At 35.3% G+C, this 27,115-nt stretch overlaps 1 protein-coding gene across 4 annotated transcripts in view; it reads right to left on the bottom strand.

Annotated features, from left to right (window-relative positions):
* Positions 1 to 440: 440 nt before the first annotated feature.
* The window catches only part of DDHD1 (DDHD domain containing 1), a gene marked incomplete at its 5' end in the record, with an annotated part of 79,520 nt that continues 52,845 nt past the window's right edge, over positions 441 to 27,115 (bottom strand). For 2 of the 4 annotated variants that reach the window (XM_081096014.1, XM_081096015.1), the window contains 7 exons: positions 441 to 3,098; positions 7,980 to 8,063; positions 10,503 to 10,694; positions 11,679 to 11,931; positions 13,725 to 13,874; positions 19,061 to 19,136; positions 20,729 to 20,991. In XM_081096014.1, the coding sequence (XP_080952140.1) occupies positions 2,917 to 3,098; positions 7,980 to 8,063; positions 10,503 to 10,694; positions 11,679 to 11,931; positions 13,725 to 13,874; positions 19,061 to 19,136; positions 20,729 to 20,991 (1,200 nt within the window). In that variant the 3' untranslated portion in view covers positions 441 to 2,916. The remainder of the gene's footprint in view (positions 3,099 to 7,979; positions 8,064 to 10,502; positions 10,695 to 11,678; positions 11,932 to 13,724; positions 13,875 to 19,060; positions 19,137 to 20,728; positions 20,992 to 27,115) is intronic. The other 2 variants (XM_081096016.1, XM_081096017.1) reach the window with 1 other exon arrangement.

Below are 27,115 nucleotides of genomic sequence, written 5' to 3'. Positions count from 1 at the left end.
ATGCTTCAGCCCACAATAGAAACACAGCAAGGAAGAGAATGAATGTTTACATGTCACTGAGGGCTTCCATAGAACATGTTTAGTGTGAGAATTTTCAAAGGCTGACAGATGTAGTTTGACAGAAATAAATAAAACATAAGATTCCTACGGCTTGCTTCACATATAAAGGAGTAGTTATTGGAAAAGAGTACACTTTGTAATTATGTTTTAAAACACAGTGACACTGGATTGTAAGTATAATTACTATTGAAAATAAAGTTATGAACTAAGAAAAGGCTTTTGCAAAAGCTAATTTTAAAGTAAAAATAAAGCAAGATTTAATCCAAAACATTCTCCTTATTTTAAGTTTAAGTAATCCTGGGGAATCTAACTGGATTAAAATTGAACAATCTAACCAGTATTCAGAAGAATCATCATAGCATATACACAAAATAGAGAATAAAATTTTAATGGTATCAAAAACAAATTTTTGGCCAATTTAGTACTTGCTGGAATAAAGTTGTAAAATGTTACTCAGTAACTGACTTAGCTTCTAAATCAAGCCAGAATCATACATATTCTGTATATTACTTGAATATACACAAGTACATTACATGATAACATGCAGACATAGAAACAAGAAGAGTGCCGTGAAATCAGAATTGCCATCTCTGTTGATGAAGTAATGAACTGAAAACAAAACACCTGTCCAGTAATCTGGACTATCTCATTTTGAAAAGGGGGTTTTGAATGTTGTTCCTTTCAAGGATTCAAATTCCATGTGGTTAAGTTTGATTTTGTTTTCTGACTATGAAAAAAGGGAAACAGATATATTCCTACAGTTATGGAAATATAATTTTCTTTTTACTCAATATTAAACTTAAATGTTTGATAGACTTTCTTCTCAGGTAAAAAGGGCTCTTCGCACTCTAGTGGTTAAGAATGAATTCCTTAAAGCTCTTAGGCATTAGAGTGCCATACCACCCACAGCAACGTATGCTCAAGCACATTTAATAACAGTCATATGAGATGCGTTTAACTTTCCTGAGAACTAAGTTAGACCTAGGAAATAAGCAGGGTATGAAAATGACCTGAGTTCACAGGAATCTCTAAATTCAGAAGAGATTACTTCAGCTTTGCTAAGATCTCATCAAAAGCCTTTTAGAGCAAGGGTTTCTTAGTCACTTATTTGGTCATGGAGCCTTGGAATCTTTTTAAACATTAGAAAGGAGTGTTTTATGTTGTGCAAATTCAATGAAAGGCCAAAATAGACAAGAGGACTGATGGTGCTGAGTAAAACCTACAGGTAAGCCACAGATCCCACTGCCTTATAAAGAAAGAAGGCGAGATGTGCGATTGGCCAACTGTGCACCAGGCTAACGGTTTCTGGAAGCTAGAAAGATCCTTGTGCGGTAAGTGAAGACAGCACCTTAAGTGGAACCTAGTGGAAGCCACTCAGAAGTGAGGGATGGTTGTGGCAGAGACGGCTACTGATCCCCTCTAGGTGACTCTTCCTTTGTGTGTGAGAACCCAAGAACGTGTAAGACAAGCAGAGTAAAATATTAGCTTCAGCCATTTCTCCAAATTATGAATTGCAACTTCTGTTACTGTTTGCAAACTACTAAGAGGTAACCTGTGAATTATTAGTCACTGCTATCAAAGAATACGGTCTGGCTTCAATCTGAGCTCTTCTGATTTGCTCTGTGATCTAATTCAAGGCACTTTACATGTTTTGGTGCCTTAGTGTATTAACATGTAACATAAGAAAAACACTCACTTACTTACCTCGAAGAACTACTACATAGATTACTGACTCTTAAAGCACTTTGAGCTCCTCAGATGAAAAGCACTGTGGAAATGATTAAGCTGAGGAAAACTCTTCTAATGCCTTGGAATTCTTATCTATTGTGCCTTATGTCTCAATCATGTTTTCTGAAACACTTTTAAAATAGAACCTGTTAGTGGCACTCTGTCCCTTTATATATGTTGTTTGGCACATAGATGTTTATATATTTAAAATAGTTGTCATACTCCTGATTCCAAAGAAGTTTACTAAATTTTCCAATAAAGTTAATGAAATTTACTCCTTGTGGAGTACTATATTAAGTTTAGAAGACTTTAGTTTTCTCTGAGATACATGTGACATAATAAAAAGTTCTGTTTTTTTCAAAATAATTCAACTAGTGTTATTTGTGTGAAACTACAAGTTTTTAATGAAAAAAAAATACTCAAGGTATGCCACAGTGTCTATATATTCATCTGAAGAGTACAAAGATGACGTTCTGAAAAAAAGAAAAGGTCTTAACACTATAGAAAATAAATGCTTTTCTTAAATTGTTCAAAGAAAACATTTAAAAAAGTAATGTTTCATACATTGAAATAAAGCAATTTGTCAGAGATAATAAATTATAAATACAGTAGTCCAAATATTGTTTCTTTTTTAGCATTAGTTTTGCTACAAGTTAAATTCAAAACATTAAATGTTATACTCTTCTTTCAAAGGAATTGTGGAAATCTAAAACAATGATACCACCTTATGATCTTTACGTAGAATATACTACATCGTGACCATTTTAGACTTATAACATATTTTGGTTAATACATTACATTCGACCCATTAATATGCCTTTATAGTTGGGAGAAATTAGATTGCGATTTATAACCTTGAAGTTCACCCAAATGTTCCTTACTTCCAGGTCTTGCTTGATTCTCTGCAGGGGGTTCTATCAGACTCATAATTAAAATGATGAAAATTGTAAATTACTTCTTTTGGACTGAAAAATGTCTTGTTTTTAAATAAAATAAAGTGCTTTTAAATTCAAATATTTCTTGCTCTAAACAAAACTGAAACATACTTAAACCTGAAATCTCTGTATCTTGACACACATACTTTAATAGAAAAAAATCATTATTGGGCCATTAATGTCCTTCACAAGTTCAAATTGGATCTAAATCGGGTTTTGCATTATTATCGTGCTCATGTTTGTACATGAAGGTTAAAAGAAAGAGGGCAACATCCAAGGATGACCAATAGGCAGTATGTGATGTGACAGCTGACCAATAGCGGCTCTCCACAAGTCCTTCTCTGAGTTCAAAGTCAATTCTGTGATCCAATTCCACTAAAAAAAAAAAAAAGAAAAAAAAAAAGAATAAAACAAACGAATAAATATTACAAAATAGGTTCCATATAGACTTATGAGTGGAGGATAAAAATTTAGCTAATAGAAGTTATTCTTCTAATGATAAATATGTATATATATTTTAAAGTGACTTTCCACTCTACTTACATGGGAAAAACACTCAGAAGAGCCTTATTACCTCAGGATTCTATGTGGTGAGTCCTTTCTTTGTCTTCCCAGGTTAATATGAAATAATAATTGAAGAAAACAACAAAAAAAATTCACTGCCAGGCCAGTGTGGCTTAGTGGTTGAGCGTCAACCCATGAGCCAGGAGGCCATGATTCCATTCCCGGTCAGGGCACATGCCCGGGTTGCAGGATTGATCCCTAGTAGGGGGTGTGCAGGAGGCAGCCAATTGATGATTTTTCTCTCCCCCTCCCTTCTCTCTCTAAAATTAAAAATTTTTCACTTGGTATATTTAAGGTAGAACAAACTGGGCTCAAATGCTGGCTTTCCCTTGTGCCTAACCTGTAAAATAAGGAAAGCAGCCCTCCTGCAGAATTATGGGCCAGGCTTACATGCAGCAATAGCTGTGGGAGTGCAACAGGTCACTAATGGCCCCTCCAAGGCTCTGGGGGATACACTAGAACAGCGGTTCTCAACCTGCGGGTCGCGACCCCTTTGGCGGTCGAACGACCTTTCACAGGGGTCGCCTAAGACCATCCTGCATAACAGATATTTACATTTCGATTCATAACAGTAGCAACATTACAGTTATGAAGTAGCAACGAAAATAATTTTATGGTTGGGTCACATGAGGAACTGTATTTAAAGGGCCAGAAGATTGAGAACCACTGCACTAGAAGATAACCATCTTTTTACAGTGCCACAGTTTTCTTCCCCACTTGGCAGTTTAGATTTTGTCCAGTTAGCAGAGCCTAACATGGGGAACATACATGTGCTCAATAAATGTCTGCTGTGGCTGGGCATGTTAAACTGGGAGGAAGAGTGCTAATTCTTGGGAGGAAGGACTTCATTTATAACAATGCTGCACTCAACGATTCAGTGAATTTAATCAAATCTTTTCTAAAATCCACAGAAAGTCCTATAATACCTGTTAGAGAAAAAAAATCACAACAAATCAAGGTTATAGGAAAATTTCAATCAATTCATTTAATAAATCCTTAGAGAAAAAACACTTAGAAAATTTGTATTTTGATCTTCAGGAACTAACTCTTTTAAAATTGTGAGTGAGCCATATAGTCAGTATTTTGGAGGGTCCATCTTCAAAACAAAAAACACCCAAGTTACTACCACTCACATTCAAAGTCTGCTCTTAGTCCAGAGCCAGAGGATGTGAAAAGTGAAAACTGGCAAAAATTGAGGAGGAGGTTGGAGAAAAGTTGGGTTTTGTTTTATACTGGGACTCTGTTAATTGCATGTAGAAAACCATATCATTCTAGAGAATAATTTCATTTAAAAGTTTAGCAAATACTTATTTTAACAATATTTTATGACAATACCTTTTGGTGACTTAAAAATGCACCTACAGTTGTTATTTTTCCTTTTTTAATTTTAATTTTAGAGAGAGAGGGAGAGAAAAACATCAATTTTTAGTTCTACTTACTTACACATTAATTGGTTGATTCTTATATGTGTCCTGACTGGGGATAGAACCTTCAACCCTTGCGTGTGGGGACAACACTCTAACAACTGAACTATCTGGCCAGGGCTACAGTTGTTACTTTTCTATTCAACTGTTCTTTTCTGACAAGAAATGTCCATGGATCCATCTATGCATTCTCAAGTAAGGTTTACACTTCAGCAGCACAAAATACCAATAAGTTATTAAACCATTTGTAAGATATATCAACATAGGCTTTTATAAGGTTTTTTAAAACTGTTATTTTCCTCATTTAAATTATAATAAGCTAATGCATAAATTAGAAATAGTTGAAAGCCGTATGTGGAACTGTGGAGTAGTAATGTCTGCATCTTTTATCTTCTGTATTCCATGTGACATTGTAGGTACATTCTGGCACAACAGACAGGAAGTTGATAAAAGAGGAAACTGGAATTCTCAAGCATGATGAGAAAGAGTCAAGGTGAAGTTAGTTATAAAGGGAAAGGAGAAACAGAAGAGATGGGAAAGCTATGAATGAATATGGGTGAAAACCACCTAATAACTTCTAAGAATTCCCTTTAAAATGCCACTGTAGAAAATCTTACTAGTCTAACTAGTCTTAAGTTGAATTGTGTTTTAAAGTTAGAGTGTGAGACTTTTCTTGTTATAACAAGTGTTATTGGCTCCACTTTAATATTATGTACCTAAAATTTATTCTTACTATGCTATTCTTATGTGCAGCACTGCCTTTCATATATTAGACACTGAAATGCCTAATTTAATTGTTACCCTATTATATGCCCTTGTTATTCTTATCACCTAGACTTTAGGGACTTCAATAATTGTTAACTGACTGGCCCTCCCTATCCCTTTCTATTTATCTTAGTGTGTCCCTACCAAATGGGATCTAGGTAGCCAGCTTGTACCTGATGAAACTGTTTGTCTTGCACCTTCCTTAAACAGTTTACCCCAGGCAGTCTGGCTGCTGGTGTGGTTAACCTCACATTTGTGTTGATTCTGCAGGTGGATGGATAGAATTAGATGGGCTTATGTCTCACCTTCTCTCTCCTGTGTAGAGAGATTTCCCAAGGGACTGAGATTCTACAGGACAGCACCATTCTATACAGGGTGGGGAAAAGTAGGTTTATAGTTGTGAGTATACAAAAACAGCTTATTCTTGTATTAGTACTTATTAATTATTGCACTGTTTTCCATACAAACAACTGTACACTTACTTTTGTTCCAGCCTGTATGTACTGTGAGATGTCTTGCCCAAAGTGGGCCCAAATCTACCTGGAATTGTCATGGACCTACTTTCCTATTATCTATATAATAAAAGCCCAGCGACCGTTATGGTGGAACAACCAGAACAACTGTTCACTATGATGTGCACTGACCACCAGGGAGCAGGAGCTCAATGCAGGAGCTGTCCCCCCTGGTGGTCAGTGCACTCCCACAGCTGGAGCACTGCTCAGCCAGAAGCCAGGCTCACAGCTGGCAAGTGCAGCGGCAGTGGCGGTGGTGGGAGCCTCTCCCGCCTCCGAGGCAGTGAGCCGAGTGGTAATGAGCAGTGAGCAGGCCAGCGGTAAGGAGCGAGGGGTCCTAGACTGCAAGAGGGCGTAGGCCAGGCTGAGGGACCACCCCCGTCCAGTGCACAGATTTCGTGCACTGGGCCTCTAGTTACCATATAAAGAATAGGCAGCATAACACAGCATAGTAGTTTTTCCCTAGTTTCTCTCACTGAGTTAGGTCAAAGACAAAAAAGAACATGAAATTGTCACTTTGTCCTTCTTTCTCTTTCTTGGATGACTAAGTGCTAGAATTCTCCTATTCACAAAGAAAAGAATGAGATTCCTGAACAGCTGAAGAGAAGTAAAAATGAGAAAAAAATGTTGGCTTTTAACAATCAGCAGCAGTTTGCTTATATGCTTTAAAACATGGATTATTTTCTTTCCTGGGGAGTCATGCAGATGAACACATTTCCTCCCCTACTCCCCAAAGCAAATGCCTGCAGCCCACACCAGTGTGAAGGGAAGTGTCCTCAGTGCTGTGCTTAGGTTAGTGGTCTAACGGCTTATGGAGTTGGGAAGGCTTTAAGACAATGGCTATAACGGCTGCTTGAATGCAGGACAAATGTGAGTAGACAGATTTTTCCTTTCTCCAACTAAATATGCAAAAAGCACAAATTGAATTATTTCTTTCCGTAAATAACAATTACATGAGCAGAGACCAGAGTGAGCACTTTCATAAGCTCATTTCTTGAGGGGAATTCACTGAGTTAGATCAACATAAACTGTGGCTAGGGAGAAACAAGCACAAACAAAATGAAACCAGCTTGTTATACTATAACAGTTTTGAAACTTGTATCAAGTAAGAGTTGTTTTGAAAACAGAAAAAAAGTAAGCAATTAAATACAGAAATTATAAATTTAGATATAGTTAAAACATCCAAAGAAAAACCTGTAACGTCTTTTGTTAAAGACAAAATACACTATTTAAAAAAAAATGGAAAAAGTAAGGAGTTGTGGAAAAAGGAATGAAAAGTTAATTGATAAAAATAATTTAAATTGCCAATATTAATCCTTCATGATATTTAGAATCTGCTGAAAGAGAATGAAAACATCTCTTGCATCCAATACTAATTTTTTTTAAGCAAATCTACCTTTCAAAAGAATATTAAATACAGGGTGTCTTAAAAAATGTATACACACTGAATAATTTTAAATGCAGTATTTATTAAAATACATTTTATTTTCAAAATTGAGCTATTGGCTATTAAAGTATGTATACATTTTTTGGGGACACCCTATATTTGTACTGAAATGAGATATCAGCTATGAAATACTTAGTATCAGCCCTAAGTGGTAGTGTTACTAATATCTGAAATAGCTAGATATAACTACATCCTTGACGCTATGAAAACCTTTTACATCTAGTGTAGTACATAAAAAGTATAGTGAAGCCTTTTGGACAACAGAGAAGGAAAAAATGGCTTATGCTTTTCTCCCTCTCTAAAGGGTTCCTTCTCTGTAGGAGTATATAGGAGTATCATATATTTTAGCACATAAGGCACTAATCAACAGTTGGGTTTCAGGATCACTACCATTTAAGATTAGAAAATACATATTAGAAAGTACATATAAAATAGTGTATAGGCTGATTTCATAGGAGAAGTAATGCAATTTTCCAATGAGCAGAACTCTCTAAGTAGATCATTTTCATAGTATTCTGAATGCTATTCCTAACGTATACCATACCGAGGGTATTATCTTTATTCTGCATTACATTTTCCGGAAAAAGAAGATGTGGGAGATTTAAGAACGACTCCTGAAGTTTGAAATCTGTGAAAAAAAAACACAAGATGCTGTAAAGTATTGGCTGATAGCTATAAATGGCCTTCAATGATGCAGTGGCCAAAAGTTAGAACAGTCCTCCCAAATAAGCCGACTGAACCTAGCATACATAAAGAAGTACACATTTTGATGTTTGTAAAGATTTCTTTCATGGAAAATGTAAGCCTAATTAATTTTGAAATATAATGTCATAATCTGTTAACATCCAGATACCTCCAAAATGTATAGTTCATTTAAGTTCTGATATAGAGGGAAAACAATGCTAAAAGAAACAGACCTTTCTTTTTCAAGTTACAAACACGGGGGAGCATAAGAAATGAAGTAGTGAAACCACTAGGAAAAAACCTAGACTTTTTAAAAAGAAATGAAGAATAGTTAGTGCCATCAACTTGATGACAACTGATAGAACTTACTCTTCAAAGAGAGAAACCCTGATTGATCATGAACTCAAAGCCTGTGTCCATCTTACCTTCAAAGAAAGAGAGAATCAAAGTTGGTAGCTTCAGAATAAAGGTTATGGAGAAGAACCGAGGCAATGAAGGTGAGCAGAAAGAAGGAAAGAAGCCAGAATTACCTAATCACAATAACCAAATTCAAAAAGGAAGACTTGAGCAAGTTTTATGATTTGCAAGAGACAGCCAAAATAGCAATTAAGACTTAAGAAATTTGTTTCAATCAGGATTACACAGAAGAGTATATTTTTGAAGCAAGTCCAAGAATTAGTAAGGCAAATCTTGAGGATTTGATTTAAAAGACAGAATTCTACTATAGGAATAGTGGTCCAATTTTAATAGTTATATCTATATCTAGAGATGAATATATGCAACTAAGATTCATGATTATCTCAGATTTAATTGTGTGTATAGTTGACAAGAAATTTACCACTAGGCCTAACAAAGAATTTATATATAAGAATAACAGCAAATGTATTTTGTTAAGCTATCAAAATAAATGATGCAATACAGCTAAGCACCTCTATTCACTGTTGTCCTGAAAGAATAGGTTTCTCTCTTACCATTTTGAATATTACTATGTTAAAAAACAAACACTAAAGATTTTCCTCCCTCAGATTCTAGATTCTCTCTGTCTTCATCATCCTTTCTCTTGTGCTACATACGCTGCTCTTTTTGTTCCCTCATTCATCCCACTATTTACTAGCTCTTTGTTATGCATTAACATTATGAGGAATTGTGACTTTTTACCTATCCTGTCACAAAATTCTTTTAGAAAAATTATTTTTCCTCAGGAGTTTTCTTTAAATATCTGCATGTTACAACACACTTCTGTATTTTCACAATCACAATCCTGATATTAAGTAGAAGTGAGAGCTTAAGTCGCTTTTGTACAAATATCAAAGTATAAAATGAATTTTCTAGGCAGTATTCAAAAGGCTTGCAATTAAAGAATTTCCAGTACTTAGAATCTGACAAAGATAAGATCAAGTTAAAAAAAATGCTATTGGTCTAAAGAGAAATGTCCAGTGTCCAGGATAATTAATCCTGGGGTGGGGTTCACTTGGAGAAAGATCAGCCTCTAGGAGGCCACAACTGAGCTTCCTTCTAAGCATGTTTTACGGATGGCAATGCTGGCCATTTTGAAATTCAGAGCAGCAGACACAGTAAGAAAACAAGTCTTTAAGTATCTGAAATAAAATGTTTAAACATCTTTAGAGAAAGTTTTCCTCTTCACATACAGAAAGGAAGTAGGCTAGTTTCAGAATCGACATTTCCTTATATAAACTAACAGAAAAACAGGACTTGACTTTTTAGTCTTACTTTACTGGACACTTAAAAATGAGGGTCAAGTTTAGACCCTTGGAAGTAAATAAATACTAAGTAAGTGTTTCACAACAATTCACAATTTTAGACCTTTTAAATCCACTGGAAAAAAATTGAACATAGCTCCATTCCAATGCCATGTCCAGAATAAACTATCCATTCATTCACTCATTTCTTGAGTACCTGCTTTGCACTAGTAGTGGGGCTAGAACTGGAAGCCATGATTTTAGTATCGGGTTGGATAAAATGAACAGTGGGATAAGTAGCAGAATGGCTTTGGCATAGTGGTTTTTAAAAAGTATCAAGAGTAGATACAGCATAGGTTTAATGCAACTACATGAATTTGAGAAGACCATGTTTTTAAAAATCTACTTTCTAAAAACCAGGGGGTGCTTACCTCAGAGAGATTTGTTTTATGCTTGATGCTTAAGACCCCCATGCCATAAGGCCCTGATTATTATTAATTCACCAATGCAGAGAATAAAACTGCATTTACCTGGGAGTAGTCTTAAAAATATAAGCAGCAGAAATGGATTTTTTCTTTAAAAGCTTTAGATTTTAGAGTTGACTGCCTGTGTTAATACCATAATCCTCTCTGCTCTCCTCAATTTAAAAAAAGATACAGCATAAAAAAACAGTATGAACTAACATGCAGAATCAAGAAAGCCAGAACTGCTATGTGGAAGGGTCTGTGTTGCCACAGTGGTAGTAGGAGGTGAGGCAACTGGCTTCTTCTCGTCTTCCATTGAGTCCTTTGGTGTCTCAGATGGCTGTGCAGTAGATGAACGTCCAAACCTTGAGAACAACATTCCTCCAAGTCCCTTTCCAATGCTAGCAGCCCCTGCATTTCACAAAACAGGGCAGTCATTCTGCTGAATTACACCACATACCAAGCCAAAGAGCACCACCCATAATTATAGCCAATTGGCAGAGGCACCAAGCTCTAGTCATGTTTTTCCAGAGTGGGAACATAAAAAAGTTACAATTTATATTGTAGGTTTCTAAATAAAACTGGTATTGAACAGAAAGAGAATGTAAAGACTCTAAAAATATAGCTTACAAAAGAATAAAGATTCTATTTTACTCAAGTGATCATTATTTATTAAAGTATTTGGTAAAATTAGAAATACACGACATGGGCATATATTTACTGTTGATATGCTTAATACTGAAGTTAGATGGATATGTAATAAAAAGTTATCAATAAAAAATCTGTATGATAAAGTGACATAGCAATTAAACCAGCAGGTAAAGCCTATTTAGAGTGCCATCTTGTGGCATTTTATATTAAGGCAACTTATAACCAAAAGCAATGGACAAATTCAAGTGGCACATTACTGAACTCCACTGCTACACCAAATATTGTAGCTGTAATGGAGAGCATTCAGAGACAAATTCAATATCCTTGTTGCCCTCAGGAAGGACACAATTTAAGACACTTTTGGGACATGGATCAGAGAACTAAATGGCAGGGGCACCCTTACAACTCAAGTACCTTCTCATTTCACAGATAAGGAAGCATTAAGATCTATGAGACTTGCCCAAGATCTCAAAGGAAGTAGTAGGGCCAAGTTAAAAAGGGACTTTATCCTCAGACCCTTGTGCATTCAGCTATTTCACATCTAAAATTATAGGATTGGATCTAATTAGAGAAGTTCAAGGTTTTTGGCCCTCAAATATGAACAGCGAGAGGGTAGTTATTTCTAAACACATGGATTAACTGTTGATTGGTTTGTAATACATAGAATAATTCCAAATACCCCAAATTTAATACCTGAATAAAAAGTATTTATATTCATTGATAGGAACACTGAAGCGAAATTACCTAATATGCTTGCTTTGCCTATATTTGTTATAGATTCTCCATAGTGTCGGCGAGGCAAGACAGGTGAGGTCACAGGGCTTGGTATTGTGGAAATGCCTTCATTCTCTGAAACGGAGGTAGATTCTTTGCATGGGTGGAGAAAGCTGGGCTTCATATGCTCATACGGTAAAGGATTGGAAGTATTATACCAGTGAATCTGGACTGGTGAAATGTTGCTGTAGTGTTTCAGTATTAACGGTTCTAACCTATAAGCCTTGATTAAAAAAAACCAAAAAACCACAACATTAAGGCTCAGATTTTAGTAAACTCTATTCTTATTCTATTGCATGCTCGGCAGACCTTAGGGAATTTTAAAAAACCTGATATTTCTAACATGTATTTCCCATTTGTTCACTCTTAATAATATGTAGTTGGTCTAATATTTCCTTAATGATGGGACTATAAAAAAACAGAGTTAGTCTAGGATAATAGTACCCAGAGAAAAAAAATTCATTTTTATTATGGTTTGACATCATCTAACAGATTAATTTTAGTCTCACAAACAAAGCAGAAGCAGTCACGAGTAAACTGGAACACAGTAAATAAGGGCAATTATTACTAACTTAGAAGCTCTTAGTAAACCCCACTTTCAAACAGATTAACATAGTAACACACAAATTAGATCCCAATACAAGACTATTTGTCTGCTGTGAAGCGGAGGCGGCACAGCAGAAATGGCCATGGATTTGGTGTCAGTATCCCCGAGTCCTGTCACAGGGCCTCAGGCTCCGTTTCCTGAGCTGTAGAAAGGCGATGACACTGCCTACCTCACAAGGATGTTGGAAATAGATAATGTTTGTACAAACTGCCTAGCACAGTTATGACATGAACACTAAAAAAGCATTACTTAAAAAAAATCACAAAAAACTATGAAATGAATAAAAATAATTTATATTAACCAAATGAGTTTGGAACCCTCCTTTATAATGGAATAAACTTTAACATTATACAAAGAACACTGAAAGCTCAGAGTTCACCTATGAACTAAAGTTCACTTTCAAGTTATAAAAATGAGTAAAATGAATGTATATTAATGAAATACGGGACATCTAACTAGATGTTTCCATATATATTACTTAATCCTAACCCATAAAATAAAGATTATCATCTATATCATACAGATAAGAAACAGTCTCCGAAGTGACTTGGGCCAAGACTGTGCAGTCTGTATTTAAGCCTTATATTAGATTCCAGTTCAGTTAAATTTATTTCTTAAAGATAGCAGTTTTGATTCTTTAACATATGGGAAATTTTCTAAAATTCTAGTGTTTAGTCAGTGTTTTATTTATTTGGTATTAGCTAACAATCTTTTAAAAGACTTTACACAATTATATAAAGCAATTTTTCAAAATGCTACTTAAAATAGTTTGTTTTAATTTTAGGTATATCTAGCCTAGTTCCCCAAAAGATTTAAGGAATCATTTTTTTTTTTCATCTGAAAAATGATGCATTAAACTGTTTATCTGGATGCAAGACCCTTGGACTGTTTGTATTAAACAAATTATTTACAACAGAACATGCAAAAATCCAAAATTTTATAATCCCACCAGGCTAAACCAAACTCTTACACCTTTTCATGTTTTAATACATAGTATTTAAATATTTTCACTTCTAAGAGGATCTACCACATACATTTCAATATTGTAGCATATTTTAGAGAAAAATATTTAAAGTGGGATTCTCAAAATTTATGATTGCTAGGTTATTGGCATTACAACTGGTTATGGTTTGAAACTACAGAAGATTCGCATCCCTTGTATTAGTTATCAAGATAATACTTTTACATTATACTCTTATACTATACAACATAAACAGGTCATCTCTAAGGTATTTTACTTCCTGAGTTCCACATCATCCAAAACACAAATGTTTTAAAAATATGAACCTATGCAAATACAAAAGATAAATGAACTCTTTCTCATTAATTCAGTACCGAGTAAGATTTCTTACAGATTATTTTAGGAACAATTCAATATTGAGAGAAAAATGTCTATATGTGCAACTCACCACTGGATCTGTTGGGTGAAAAATATTTAGTAACCGGTTACAAATCTCTCTGGGCAAAATATGGTCTTGACTTCCAGTGTTCCCTGGGCGAATGCCACGCAATGCCAAAAATACTGCTAGTGGGGATCCCATGCAGAAGAAATTCTCAACCTGAAATATTAAAGCCATTGACAATTTTAAAAATGATGAAGTGTTTTTCAACAGAATTTGAGCACAATAAAACAAGTGTTAAATTACAAATAAAATTATCTCCAAATATGTCTTTTTCTATGAGGTTTGTCTAGATGGCATCTGCATTATTTGTTAACTATATGCTAATCATTAGTTATCCTATACAATCTTCCTAGTAACAACTTCAAATATATCTTTCAATTTAATAGAAAATGAAGAACGAGAATGATAAGAAGATAATTCCGTTGTGTTTCTACACTACCAAAGATTGATTCAACTACTATTTTGTGTGAAGTAATATACTTGGTTCTATGGAGGATATAAAGACAGGTATGGCAATGAGAGAAAAAGGGAGACATCTGTTATACTTTCAACAATAAAGATACATTTTTAAGAAGATGAATAAGGCAGAGCTTCTGCACTCAGAGTTTATAATCTTGTGTGAATGGCAGAGTAAAATAAATGCACAAGTTGGGGAACGTATACTATAAGACAGCAATTTGCAACCTTTTTCATCTCATGGCATACACAAACTAATTACTAAAATTCTTTGGTACACCAAAAATTAATTATATTTTTTTGCAGATCTGACAAAAAAAGGTATAATTTTGATTCATTCATACTGGACGGCTATTTTTCTGTTGGCTGTTGAGATTTTTTAATTTGGCATTCTAAAGGAAAAGAGGTCAGTGCCTCTGACTGAACAGTTGGGTATTACATGTTTTAAAAATTCTTATGGCACACCGGTTGGAAATTGCTGCTTTATTAAAAGAACAAAGAAAGGAATAATTAATTCCAACTCTGAGGGCTTTACAAAGGAGGAAGCATTTGCGTGGGCCAAAAAGATGAAAAGCATTTTCACAGTTGGGGTTGGGTCACTGGAGATTAAAAAAAGGATGTTCCAAACTGATGGAACCACATGAACTAAAGCAGAGGCAGGAAAGAACCTGGTTTAATTTAAAGAACAGAAATAGTCTGATATGGTTGAAAAATTGGGTGTGAGGAAAATGTAACTTGGAGTGAGAGAATGTTATAAAACCTTGGCTGTTGGACTTAATTTATTTTATAGGTAGTGAAGGAGAATAGGATTTGATTCATGTTTTAGGACAGTGGTTCTCAACCTTCCTAATGCCGCAACCCTTTAATACAGTTCCCCATGTTGTGGTGAACCCCAATTTCATTGTTACAAATTGAACATAATTAAAGCATAGTGATTAATCACAAAAACAATATGTAATTATATATGTGTTTTCCGATGGTCTTAGGTGACCCCTGTGAAAGGGTCATTCGACCCCTAAAGGGGTCGTGATCCACAGGTTGAGAACCGCTGTTTTAGGTTAAATTAAAAAATTGAGAGGCTGGTGACTTGGAGACAAGGTAGGAAACTCTTTATTGAAAGAGTTTAGGCAAAAGATAATCTGAACCCAGGTAGGACTAGCTGTCCCATTCACAAATGAAACTGTGAGGGGCCAGGATGGAGTCAGCATGAATGGGTGGAGACATAAAAAGTTTGAGATATCTGCAACATCTCTAACAGGTAGCTGAAAATTTAGGACAAGAGATATAGTCCTGTATATGTCACCATCCAAGTCTATCCGTTGCCATTATAGAAGTGATGTGTAAAACCAAAAGAATGGGAAAGATTGCTTAGGAAGCCCTAACTGGTTTGGCTTGGGGGATAGAGCGTCGGCCTGCAGACTGAAGGGTCCCAGGTTCGATTCCAGTGAAGGACACATGCCTGGGTTGCAGGCTCGATCCCCAGTAGGGGGCATGCAGAAGGCAGACGATCCATGATTCTCTCTCATCTTTGATATTTCTATCTCTCTTTCCCTCTCCCTTCCTCTCTGAAATCAATAAAAATATATTAAAAAAAAAGAAGATTGCTTAATTGCTTAGGAAGTACACAGAATAAAATGGCTTTAAATAGAACTATGAGGAATGTCTTCATTTGATTAGCAGGCAAAGGAGAAAAAAACTACAAAGGGAAAAGTGAAAGGAGAAAAAGAACCAGGAAAATGGTATCATGGAAGACAAGGGAGTATAGGGCTTCAAGAAAAACAGGGTGGTCAACTGCATTGGATTACATATAGAACATATCTTGATGAGTGAGACATCCCAAATTTATCCTTCCCTCTAATCCCAAACATTGAAGAAGTCATTCCAACAGATTCTAACATTTCACCTCAGTTCCTCTCATCTGGCCTAGACTGTAACAGTGTCCCTTCAATTTTATATTATCTTTAATCCCTTCCCACAAAGCCTCTGGAGTGATTCTTCTTTCCTCCAAATGGAAAAAATGTATATGAATAAATATATATTTTGAAATGATACCTTTATGTTAAAGGAAATTTGAGAAAGTTTTTGTTTTTATTTGTTTCTAAGGAATTGAAGGCTGAAGAAAATTAACTTGTGTTAAGAAAAAATATATAAGAAAAAGCATTTAAAATCAGAGTGACACAGATAAAAGCATCAATTTCTGAAAAAAAATCAAGGTCATCTATATAAGTATATAAAAGGATAAGTGTCCATCCATCTGACTGGTAGCTATGAGGTGCACTGACCACCAGGGGGCAGATGCTCAATGCAGGAGCTGCCATGATGCACACTGGCCATTTAAAAATAAATGGCACCATGAACCTGGCGCTGAGAAACCAACACTTTGCTTCCACCAAGTGGAACACAGGAACTAACCCAGAGCGACACCCCACCAAATCGCAGCCAATGCTGCCAAGACCCCATGGCGCAAAATGCAATCCACAGCCCAGCCCAGCCTGGAAATGGTGGCTGTGGGCACCGGGTAATGATGTCACATAGCAACGCTTGGCTTCCTCTCCCTAACGACTAGCATCCTTGGAGTTTCTTCAGCCCAGGAACCCAACTTGCTTTATAGCCAGGTGCAAACATTTTACAGTCTAATCAAATGTTTGTGAAGCATTTTCCCATGCCTCATCTCATTTGATCCTCACAGAAGTCCTGGAGTAGGTAGGTAGGAGATTCGGTAGAATCCTATTTTCTTTTCATTAGCAAGACATGAATAGCGATATTAAAATATTTCTTCTAATTAATTTCCTTTCAATGTGCACGAATCTGTGCACAAGGACACTAGTTTCTTCTATAAAGAAAGAAAAAATAAAGCATGCCTGGGTTGTGGGCTCGATTTCCCAGTAGGGGGCGTGCATGATGCAACCGATAAAGGATTCTCTCATCATTGATGTTGCTATTCCTCTCTCCCTCCCTCTCTCTGAAACCAATAAAAATATATTGAAATTTTTTTTAAAATAGTAGAGCTAGAAGAGAAAGCTATGTAAATCCTTTCTATTTGATATACACAGATGCACACATGCATACTATAGCGAAATGCTTTATACATTGGTCAGACACATCACAAATGTTTTTTAAATGGCTCAATCCATGGAATAAATAACTTTTCTTTCTTTGTTTATGATTGGTCAGCAGTTTGACAAATAAAGGAATATTCTCAGAGAAGACTAATGACTGCTTTAGTGATATCTACATCCATCAAAGAATTTTAAATATAAAAAAGGGCTTTAGACATTTAGTCTATCCTCCTTGTCCAGAGATGACTAAACAGATGAATTCAGAGATGTTTAATGAGTTGGCTAATGTTACATTACTAGTTAATGGCAAAGCCTCATGATCATAATCAAAGTTTCCCACTCTCCAGACCAAAGTCTGTCAATATGTTTTTCTTCTATGAAGTTCAGTCGTCACCCATAACAGATCTAACACCTTTATTCTGAAAGTAAATCTATCTGCTAATTAATAGGCACAGAAATTAGAACTCTGGAGTCCTAAATATTAATTTGCCAATTCATCAGATATTCCTTTTTAAACTTCAAATTTATTTACTTTCCCTCTATGAGTAATTAAATAGCAATTAAAAATCCATATTATTAGACTACATATGACTTTATATTAGGATACACAATTATAGTGCATAATTTCTAGTAATGTGAAACTATTTTTTTAATCCTCAGTTTACATGCAGTATCATTTTGTATTAGATTTAGATATACAGCATAGTGGTTAGGTAATCATATACTTTACAAAGCGTTCCCCCAAATTCTTACTATTTAAAAAAATTCTGCATCTTTCCATTACTTAACTTGTATGTTAAGTTCCTGTGATTTGCTTTTTTCTTTTTTTTTAATATATTTTATTGATTTTTTCTAGAGAGGAAGGGATAGAGATAGTTAGAAACTTCGATGAGAGAGAAACATCGATCAGCTGCCTCCTGCACACCCCCTACTGGGGATATGCATGCAACCAAGGTACATGCCCTTGACCGGAATCAAACCTGGGACCCTTCAGTCCTCTGGCCGACGCTCTATCCACTGAGCCAAACCAGTTAGGGCTTTGATTTGCTTTTGACAGCTCCATTTTGGTGCTCAAAACCCCTATAAAGCTTCCCATTGTACATATCAAATATAAGTTCTTTATTTCTAGCTCTTCCACAGCCCCCTTGCCTTGAGTCCTGTCCGTGACAGCCCAACTGGTTTGCTCAACCTGCTCCAAAACTAACCACGTGTGTCATCTTGTGCTTTGGTTACATACTTTTCATTGCTTGAAATGCCAGCTTTCCATCCCTAGAATCATCCACTTATTTTTCTTACCACCCACAAATAGCTGGTCACTAAGGCTTTTAATTCTAAATACTAAACATTTCCCAGATCTGCCTCTTATCCCCCGCCTCCCCCCGCCCCCAACTACTTGAGATTATTTCATTTTTCTTGGAGGTACTAACGTTATATCCCTCCATATCTTTATGTTCTTTCTTTTACACAGAATAGCATTTTTCCTTTCCTCCACTTGGCAACATTCCAGTTTATTGATAACAAGTATAAGTGTCATTTCCTTGTAATCCTTTATAGCCAAAATTAAAACCCCCTTTTCATACATACATCATTCTGCATACTGCCAATAACACTGTGTTACATATCCTAAGGGCTGGGGAACTGTCTTGTCCATTTTTTTTTCTTTGTAGAATCCAGAAACTAGCAAAGTCCAACATATAATATGTGTTTAATAAATATTAATTTGAAAGAAAAATAATTTAGATTTCACTGAATCATAATGTCATGCTGCAAATGCTGTTTGGAAAAACGGTGAGACAGATAATGAAAATTTCATCAGTCTTTTCTTACCTTAAATTTCAAGGCAGGTATTTGTGTCATAGATGATGCTTTCAATCCATTTAGTCTTTCTTCTATTTCTCTCAGCCTAGGAAGCAGTATAAAATTATGTACACATTTGTATTTATGGTTTCATAAATATTAAATGCTCACTAGTTCACTAAAGTATAAAGAATTAAAGACCCATTATTTAATCCCTCAAAATCAATCCCTATTGACAGTATTTAATAAATGCACCTGCTGTAGTACAGAAAGTCTATAAAAGTTTATAAAATAATTAGTAAAAGTATTCCAACTCTTTATAATACCTGCTGTTAGTAGTATTTTTTTGGTGGATCCTCTAGTAAAATGTGAGGCAAATAAAAGCATACTTATAGTGTGGTTGGTGTGGCTCAGTGGTTGAGCTTCATCTCATGAACCAAGAGGTCCCTATTGGATTTCAAGTTAGGGCACATGCCTGGGTTTTGGGCTTGATCCCCAGTAGGTGGTGTGCAAGAGGCAGTCGATCGATATTTCTATCTCTCTCTTTCCCTTCCTCTCTCTCTCAAAAAAGCAAGCAAACAAACAAAAAACAATAAAAACAGCATATATATATATATATATATATATATATATATACCTTAAAAAATCACACCAAATGTTCATATCATATACATTGTTCTTTCTTTTTTTCTATACTTAATGAATCTTAGAGATCTTTTCATTTCATTATTTCCTGATCTACTTTAATCTTTATAATAGCCGTGTAATTGTCTATTGCATGAATGAACCAAAGTTTTTTCAACCCTTCTTTGCTAGTGAACATTTGAGTTATTTCAATTTTTCCCATTAAATGTTCCACATCTTACTTACATTTAATAAACAATAGAACTAAGTTTTAAAAAAGGGTGCAATTCATTTTATAAGCTATTAATTTTTTTTTCTTACTGGATTTTATATCTAAAATGCTGTTCTGAGGCTTGCCAACATGAAATTTTCTTTCAAAACTATATATTATTTTGCCACGGTAAACTTTATGTATCAATTCTGGTGCTAAGATTATATATAGAACCCTTAAACTTCCATAAGATTAAAACAAACCCAAGGCTTCCTGAGTAAAAATTGGGTATTATATAAATTGGTGATTTTTATATAATGCTAACTACCAAAATGAGTGATTTTTCACTGTTTTATTAAAATTGATTGGATAGTTATTAAAAGGACAAAGAAAGAGCATGTAATTACCGATGAAGAGAGGGGTGTAGCAAACTAAACGATAGTATCCAGAAGGCCACAAGTGATCAGATAATTATAAAATCTGTCAAAAACAGATTTACCAAGAAAAAAAAGGCTTGAAAATTATTTCTAAGATTAAGATAGGTAAGGTCACATTCTTTAGGATTAGTAAAACTAACAAAGGATTCTACATAGTGACTCAGCTTGGAATAAGTTTTAGATTTCACTCCTAAGAAATTGTGAAGGACAGACAGAAAGAAAAAGAGGCAGATGACAAAACCATTTATTTTATGCTACAGGAAAATGCATATAATTAGCATGAAAACAGTCTCTCCTTGATTAGCCATGTTATCTAGTAATTTTTGTACCGAATAATGTATTTTTCTTTATCATGAAAATCTTAAAGTTTTCTCCTAAGAAGTCCAGCAATTCCATGAAGACATTTTAAATACTAGAGTATTTTACCGTCGTTTTGTTAAGTAGAGTTCATCAAGAAGGTGTCGTTCTTCATAGCTCATCCATTCTTCATCAGGCAACTCGTCTTCCTTCTCCATCAACTGTTCATAGAATCGAACTGGATTCCAGCCAGTCATTATGTCATAAGTGATTACACATCCCAGTGAATGTGACACTATTGAGACTTTACCCCCTTTTTCTTCAAAGTCTGGATTCCGAGAACAGAAAAGGGAATATAATCGATTCAGCTCTTGCTGAAGGCCTTTAACTAGCTGTTTGAAATAAGAGAACATTATCATATTAGAGTAATCACTGATACTCTGAACTCTATTTCTAAACATACATTACTGGCCAAATATACTTAGGTTATTAAAATTAACACAGGTGCCTTAAAACCTTGCAGGAAATGAAGATATGTATTATTATAATCCATATCATCACTAAAGAATAAAGGCAGATATTACACAGATTCATTCATAATCCTTAAACATGCTATATGAGCCAGCAGTTCTGTACATTAAGCAAAAAAGGGTCATGAAGATTCCAGTAAGATTTTCAAAGAGCCCCTGGAAATTTCTCCTTCACTGCAACTTCCATGCAATTCTAAATTTTTGTACCTTGTAATTTTTAGACCTTAATTGAGTTTACAATAACAGGTATACGAATGTAGTATATATATTATTATACTATGCGTTTAGATAAGAATGATGGAATAAAATGTCACTGTATGATTAAAGAAAAAGCTAACATCGATCTACTTGATATTTCAAAATTCCCAAAAGTTGGTAATAAAGATACGAGTAAACAGTTGTTTTACATGGCTGGAAAGCAGAGCTTTTTAAGGTTTAGAGGTTCATAATGTGGGAAGTATTTTAGTCATTTTTCTTTGTACAACTGTTTTCTTTGAAATTTAGCTTTAACAAACATTGCTGAAATATGCCATGAAGTCAGAAGAAAAAGGTTTTTTTTGTTACTCAAATCCATACTGGGCCCTGACCTGTGTTTGAAGGCAGTTCTCTACTCTTCATTATCATTGCTGGGTACTATAATTAATGGTAAATTTCCTGCTTGATATTTAATTTCTCATTTCAGTACTTCTTATACCAGCTGTTACTCCAACATACAAATATTAGTTATGTGTGACTTCCATTTTCAAATATGACTCCATCATATTTTACTAAACATTCTCTACCTGCTCACAAACTGAAAATCATCTGAGCATTCATGCGTAGCAGGATTAGCAGTGACATGAATGCAGTCATGGTGTTCTCTTTGTTGATATCTCAGAACTCTACAAGCAACAATGAGGGTTTGGTTAAAGCTACTGAAACCATGTATTGGGTCTGATGAAATATATTCAGCTAAAGAAGGAAGAGAAGGATAAGATGAGCTGGTAGCATGTGGAAGGATGATAAGCTACCCTTTCTCTAGGGAGAAATGCAAACATTTTACTTTAATTGGACATTTTAATTTTTTTCTTAGGAAAAGCAAAACAATTCCATGCTTTAATCAACGGTTCTCCAACTTTCAATGTGCGGCAGAATCACTTAGAAGGCTTGTTAAATACAGATTACTAGGCTCCATCCCAGAATTACTGCTTTAGTGGCAAATGCATATAAAAGCCTTCTAAGACATGGGCTGTCAGTAATTCTAGTCAAAACAGTTTCAGGAGTAGGTAGTGTGATATGAAAGTACATGCTCTGTTCAAAGTGAGCTATAATGTAAAGTTTTAGTTCTGATAATATAATGGTTTGGCTTTGATAAGAATATCAACAAACCCAACATTTTTATCATTTTCCTGATTTACAATCTAAAGGTGTAGAAAAAGTGAATGTTTAGATAAAAATTAATTCCTTTAAAAGCAACATTTGTTAATAGTTTTTACTTCTGAAGGCCTTGTTTTAAGACACTTACCATGTAAACCTAGGAACACTAAAAGATATACTTAAGTACTCTGGCAAAAGGTACTTAATCTGTTTGTTTTTTAAAATACCAACTTCTCTAAATGCTTTAATAAATCATCCACTTAGCAGCAAAAGGAGAAATCCACCTCCCTGTTGTATCTAAAAAGTCTACTCTGATTAGGTTTTTCTAATTAGGTTTCCTTTTTCCTATCTGATCCAATTATATTCTCCAACCTTAGGATCCCTTTGTGACCAAGTATATTCATTTGGGATATCTGGACCAAGATTAATGATATATCATATAATCTTAATTTTATTAGCTCTACAATATTATCTAATTAAGTCAACTAACCTTTTACAAAGTAGGCATTAGATGGCCTTTCAAAAGCTTAAGAGTTTTTAAATCTCATAACCATTGCCCCAAAGTTAAAATGTATGAAGAAAACCAATCCAAAAGGAAAAATCCCAGCATTTTTAAGAGAAAATCCAAACACATAAAATATGGCTGACGACTATAATTAATCCTTTGTCCTCCCTGCTTCAGGAAATTTTAATGAGAAAAATTATTTAGACAGTTTTAGTTATATATATCAATTAAACAAATTTCTTTTTAAAATAAAACTATAAGTTTCTTAATTATAATAGAATTCAATTAAACAATTTTCAAATAACAATGACAAGATACTGCCATAACTATTTTTTTGTAATTCTTCATTTTTACAAATGAAAAGAGAGTTCAGTTGTGTGCAAGAAGTATGGTTGTCTCTGATTTTTCACATTATTTAAGGCTGAAGTAAGGGCCAATGGCTCTCTAATGTTATTTTGAAAGTCTGATTTTAGTTCTGTTTTAGAAACTGGTCCTCAGAAAGTATAACCTTCAAAGTACTGATTTATACACTACACTTTTTCTCTAACCATTTTTTTTTAGTGATTATTTGCACAGTCATGAGTTAGAATGCTCCCATGAGCACCTCAGAATCTGGAGTGAAGAGGAACCTTGGAGATGAGCTAATTTAAACTGTGGTGAAGGGACGAGTCCCTTTAGTAGCATCCCTGATAAGCTGTTCAGCATCCACCCCAATAACTATCTCTACTCTACAGTGGTCACTTCTATTTAAAAACATTTTTTCTGTTTTATTGAGATATAATTGACATATAACATTATATAAATTTAAGGCATACAACATGATTTGAGATATGTATATATTGTTAAATGATCAACACAATAAAGTTTAGTTAAAACCCATCACTTTCACATTATATGCAATTTCTGTTTACCTTGTGATACTTTTATTTTTTAAAGGCAGCTTTAGTTATTATAAAGTCTTTCATTAGTAAACAAGTGTGCTCCTTTCCATATTTTCTTTCTTTCTTTTCTTTTTTTTTTTTTTTTGGTTAATACTCAGTTGAGAATATATTTTCCATTGATAGAGTAGAGAAGGGAGGGAGGGAGAGAAACATCGATGTGAGACACACACATTGATTAGCTGCCTCTCACACTTGCCCCTACCAGGGCTGGGGATCAAATCTGCAACCCAGGTACATGTCCTTAAACAGGAGTTGAACCCAAGACCCTTGCGTGTGCAGGCTGATGCTCTAACCATTAAGCAATACCGTCTAGAGCCTTTCAGTATTTTCTATAATCTGATACTAATTGCACTTATTTCTAGAGTTAAAAAACACAAGTCTAGCCCTGGCTGATTGCTCAGCGGTTAGAGCATCGGTCCACGGACCAAAGGGTTCGATTCCCAGTCAAGGGCATGTACCTCAGTTTGCAGGTTCAATCCCTGGTCCTGGTCAAGATGCATGCAGGAGGCAATCAGTTGATGTTTCTTTCTCACATCCATGTTTCTCTCTCTCTCCCTTAAGATCAATAGAAAAAATATCCTCGGGTGATGATTAAAAAAAGAAAAGGTCCATTCCTTTTTTTTTTAAAGAAATGGTAGCCCTTGATATACAGATACACACTTAATCACAAGATGAAAATCTAAGGACAAAAAATTGTACTGGAAACTATATACAGGGTGGTGAAAAGTAGGTTTATAGTTGTGAGTACGTGAAGCACATAGTTTGTTCTTACATCATTATTTATTACTAGAGGCCTGGTGCACAGATTTGTGCACTGGTAGGGTCCCTTGGCTTGGCCTGTGCCCTCTCGCAATCCCAGACCCCTTGGGAGATGTCGGATAGTTGGTTTCGGCCCAATCCCTGCAGGCCCAATCCAGACAGGAGAGAGCCCAATCCCCATAGGCCCAATCCAGACAGGGGGGAGCCCAATCCTGTGCATTGAGCGTCTGTCTCCTGGTGGTCAATGCCTCATAGCGACTGGTCAGCTGGTCGTTAGGTTGCTTAGGCTTTTATATATATAGATTGTGTTATTTTCCTATGAACAACTGTAAACCTACTTTTGCCTCACCCTGTATATCTTTAATCCTCATGGCAACCATTATCTGGTACGTATTTTATGTCCATTTTATAAGTGAGGAAGCTAAGAATGTGAGAAGTGGGACCTATGGTCACATAGCTAGTTAAGTGGCAGGTTTTGAATCTGTATCTATTTGATTCCAAAGGCTGAGAGGAAGGGGAAAAAGGTTTTCATATGCCTACCAATTAACCTAACAAGGTTCATTCACTAGCCTAGGCAGGAATGAATCCTAGAGAACTGCTGGCTGTTATTTATCACAACTTCCTTAAGGATATGTAGGCTGTTGAGGAATAGTTTGTTCTAAAATACTGCCTAACACCAACCTTGTACTAAGTGGACTTCGATTTGCAGAATGAGTTTTCCTTTTTAAAATTAAGAACAATTTTTGCCCACTTCTCACTAAGTTTTTCTGGTTTTCTTTTGCTTTCACACTGCCTTAGCAATATTTCCCAAACTTCTCTGATGCTATCACCTGGGGCACTGTTCAAAACACAAACCAAATATACAGACTCTACCTCAGATCCACTGACTCCAATCAATCGCCAGGGAAGGAATCTGGGGAACTTTTAGTCACTTTCTTAACTTTTTATTCAAAAATAACTTCAAATTTATAAGATGTTGCAAAATAAAAATAGTACAATGCTCATCCATATACCTTTCACCCAAGATTCACCTATTATTAGCATTTTTAGCCTATTTTATCACTTGCTCTGTTTCTGTAACACACACACACACACACACACACACACACAGGCACACAGGCACACGGACACACACATACACACCTTTTAAAAAAAATACATCTGAGGATATATTATAGATGTCATGGTCCTTTACCCCTAAAACTCCAGTGTATATTTCCTAAGACTAGGAATATTGCAGTTATCAACTTCATAAACTGACTTTGATAAAATATTTCATCTAATCAAATATCAACATTTAAATTTTGTCAGTTGATTTAACGAATCCTTTGTAGCATTTTACCCTAACTGGTGCAGAATACAGTGCAGGATGGGATGTATTTAGCTATCAGGTCTCTTTTGCCTCCTTTAGTCTGGAATATTTTCCACAGCCATTCTTTGTCTTTTATAGTAGTGACATTTGGAAAGAACACAATCCCATCCTACTTTTTAATGAGAACATCCTCCTTTTGTGTTTGCCTGGTGCTTCCTCAGGACTGGTATACTGCATAAATGATACTGTGTCCTGAGTGTCCCCCAATGACACCCTATTAAAGGTGTCCCCTGGTTTCCCCACTCTATACCTTTTTTCATTTTTTAATTCATAAGCAGTCTATGAGAATACACAGTAAGACCATGCAAACATCCTGTTCTCATCAAAACTTGCCCTCAAGTTAGCATCCATGGATGATTCTTGCCCAGACCACTCTTATTTGATCCTACCATGATAGTTGTGAATTGAGGATTTTACAACTCCAGCATTCCCTCTACATTTAATAGTAAGCCTGTGGCATTCTACTGTAAGCAAAGGATCTCCCTTACCCCGCTTGTTTATCTATTTGTAATTGATATTAACTTACAAATTTCTCAATGATTTACAATTCCCTTATTATATTATCCTTATTATAATTCTATATTAAAAGTACGATTAATTCCTTACAATAAGTAATAATTACTTTATTTTGTGCTCAAGTTGTTCCAGATATGGCCGGGAGAGGGGGGGGGGTCTGATTTTTTTTTTATATAGTTTTATTGATTTCAGAGAGGAAGTGAGAGGGGGAGAGAGATAGAAACATCAATGATGAGAATCACTGATCGGCTGCCTCCTCCCTGTATGCTCCCTGCTGGGGATCAAGCCCACAACCTGGGCATGTGTCTTTTACTGAAATCGAATCCAGGACCCTTCAGCCCATAGGCCAACGCTCTACCCACTGAACCAAACCAGCCAGGGCAGGATCTGCTTTTTAAAATTTGACTCCTGACCTTGTGACCTGCCCCATCATTCTTCTGAACATTTTCCTACTTTTTGTCATAACAAGTTGTTTTTAGCTTTGACCTATACCTATCCTGTCCCCGCCCTAGAACCAGCCATTTTTTCCAAGTAACT

The sequence above is a fragment of the Myotis nattereri genome, assembly GCF_964212035.1.
Source record: "Myotis nattereri genome assembly, chromosome: 1".
NCBI lineage: Eukaryota > Metazoa > Chordata > Mammalia > Chiroptera > Vespertilionidae > Myotis > Myotis nattereri.
The sequence above is the reverse complement of the archived record's forward strand: the minus strand, read 5'-3'. Positions and strand labels throughout refer to the sequence as shown.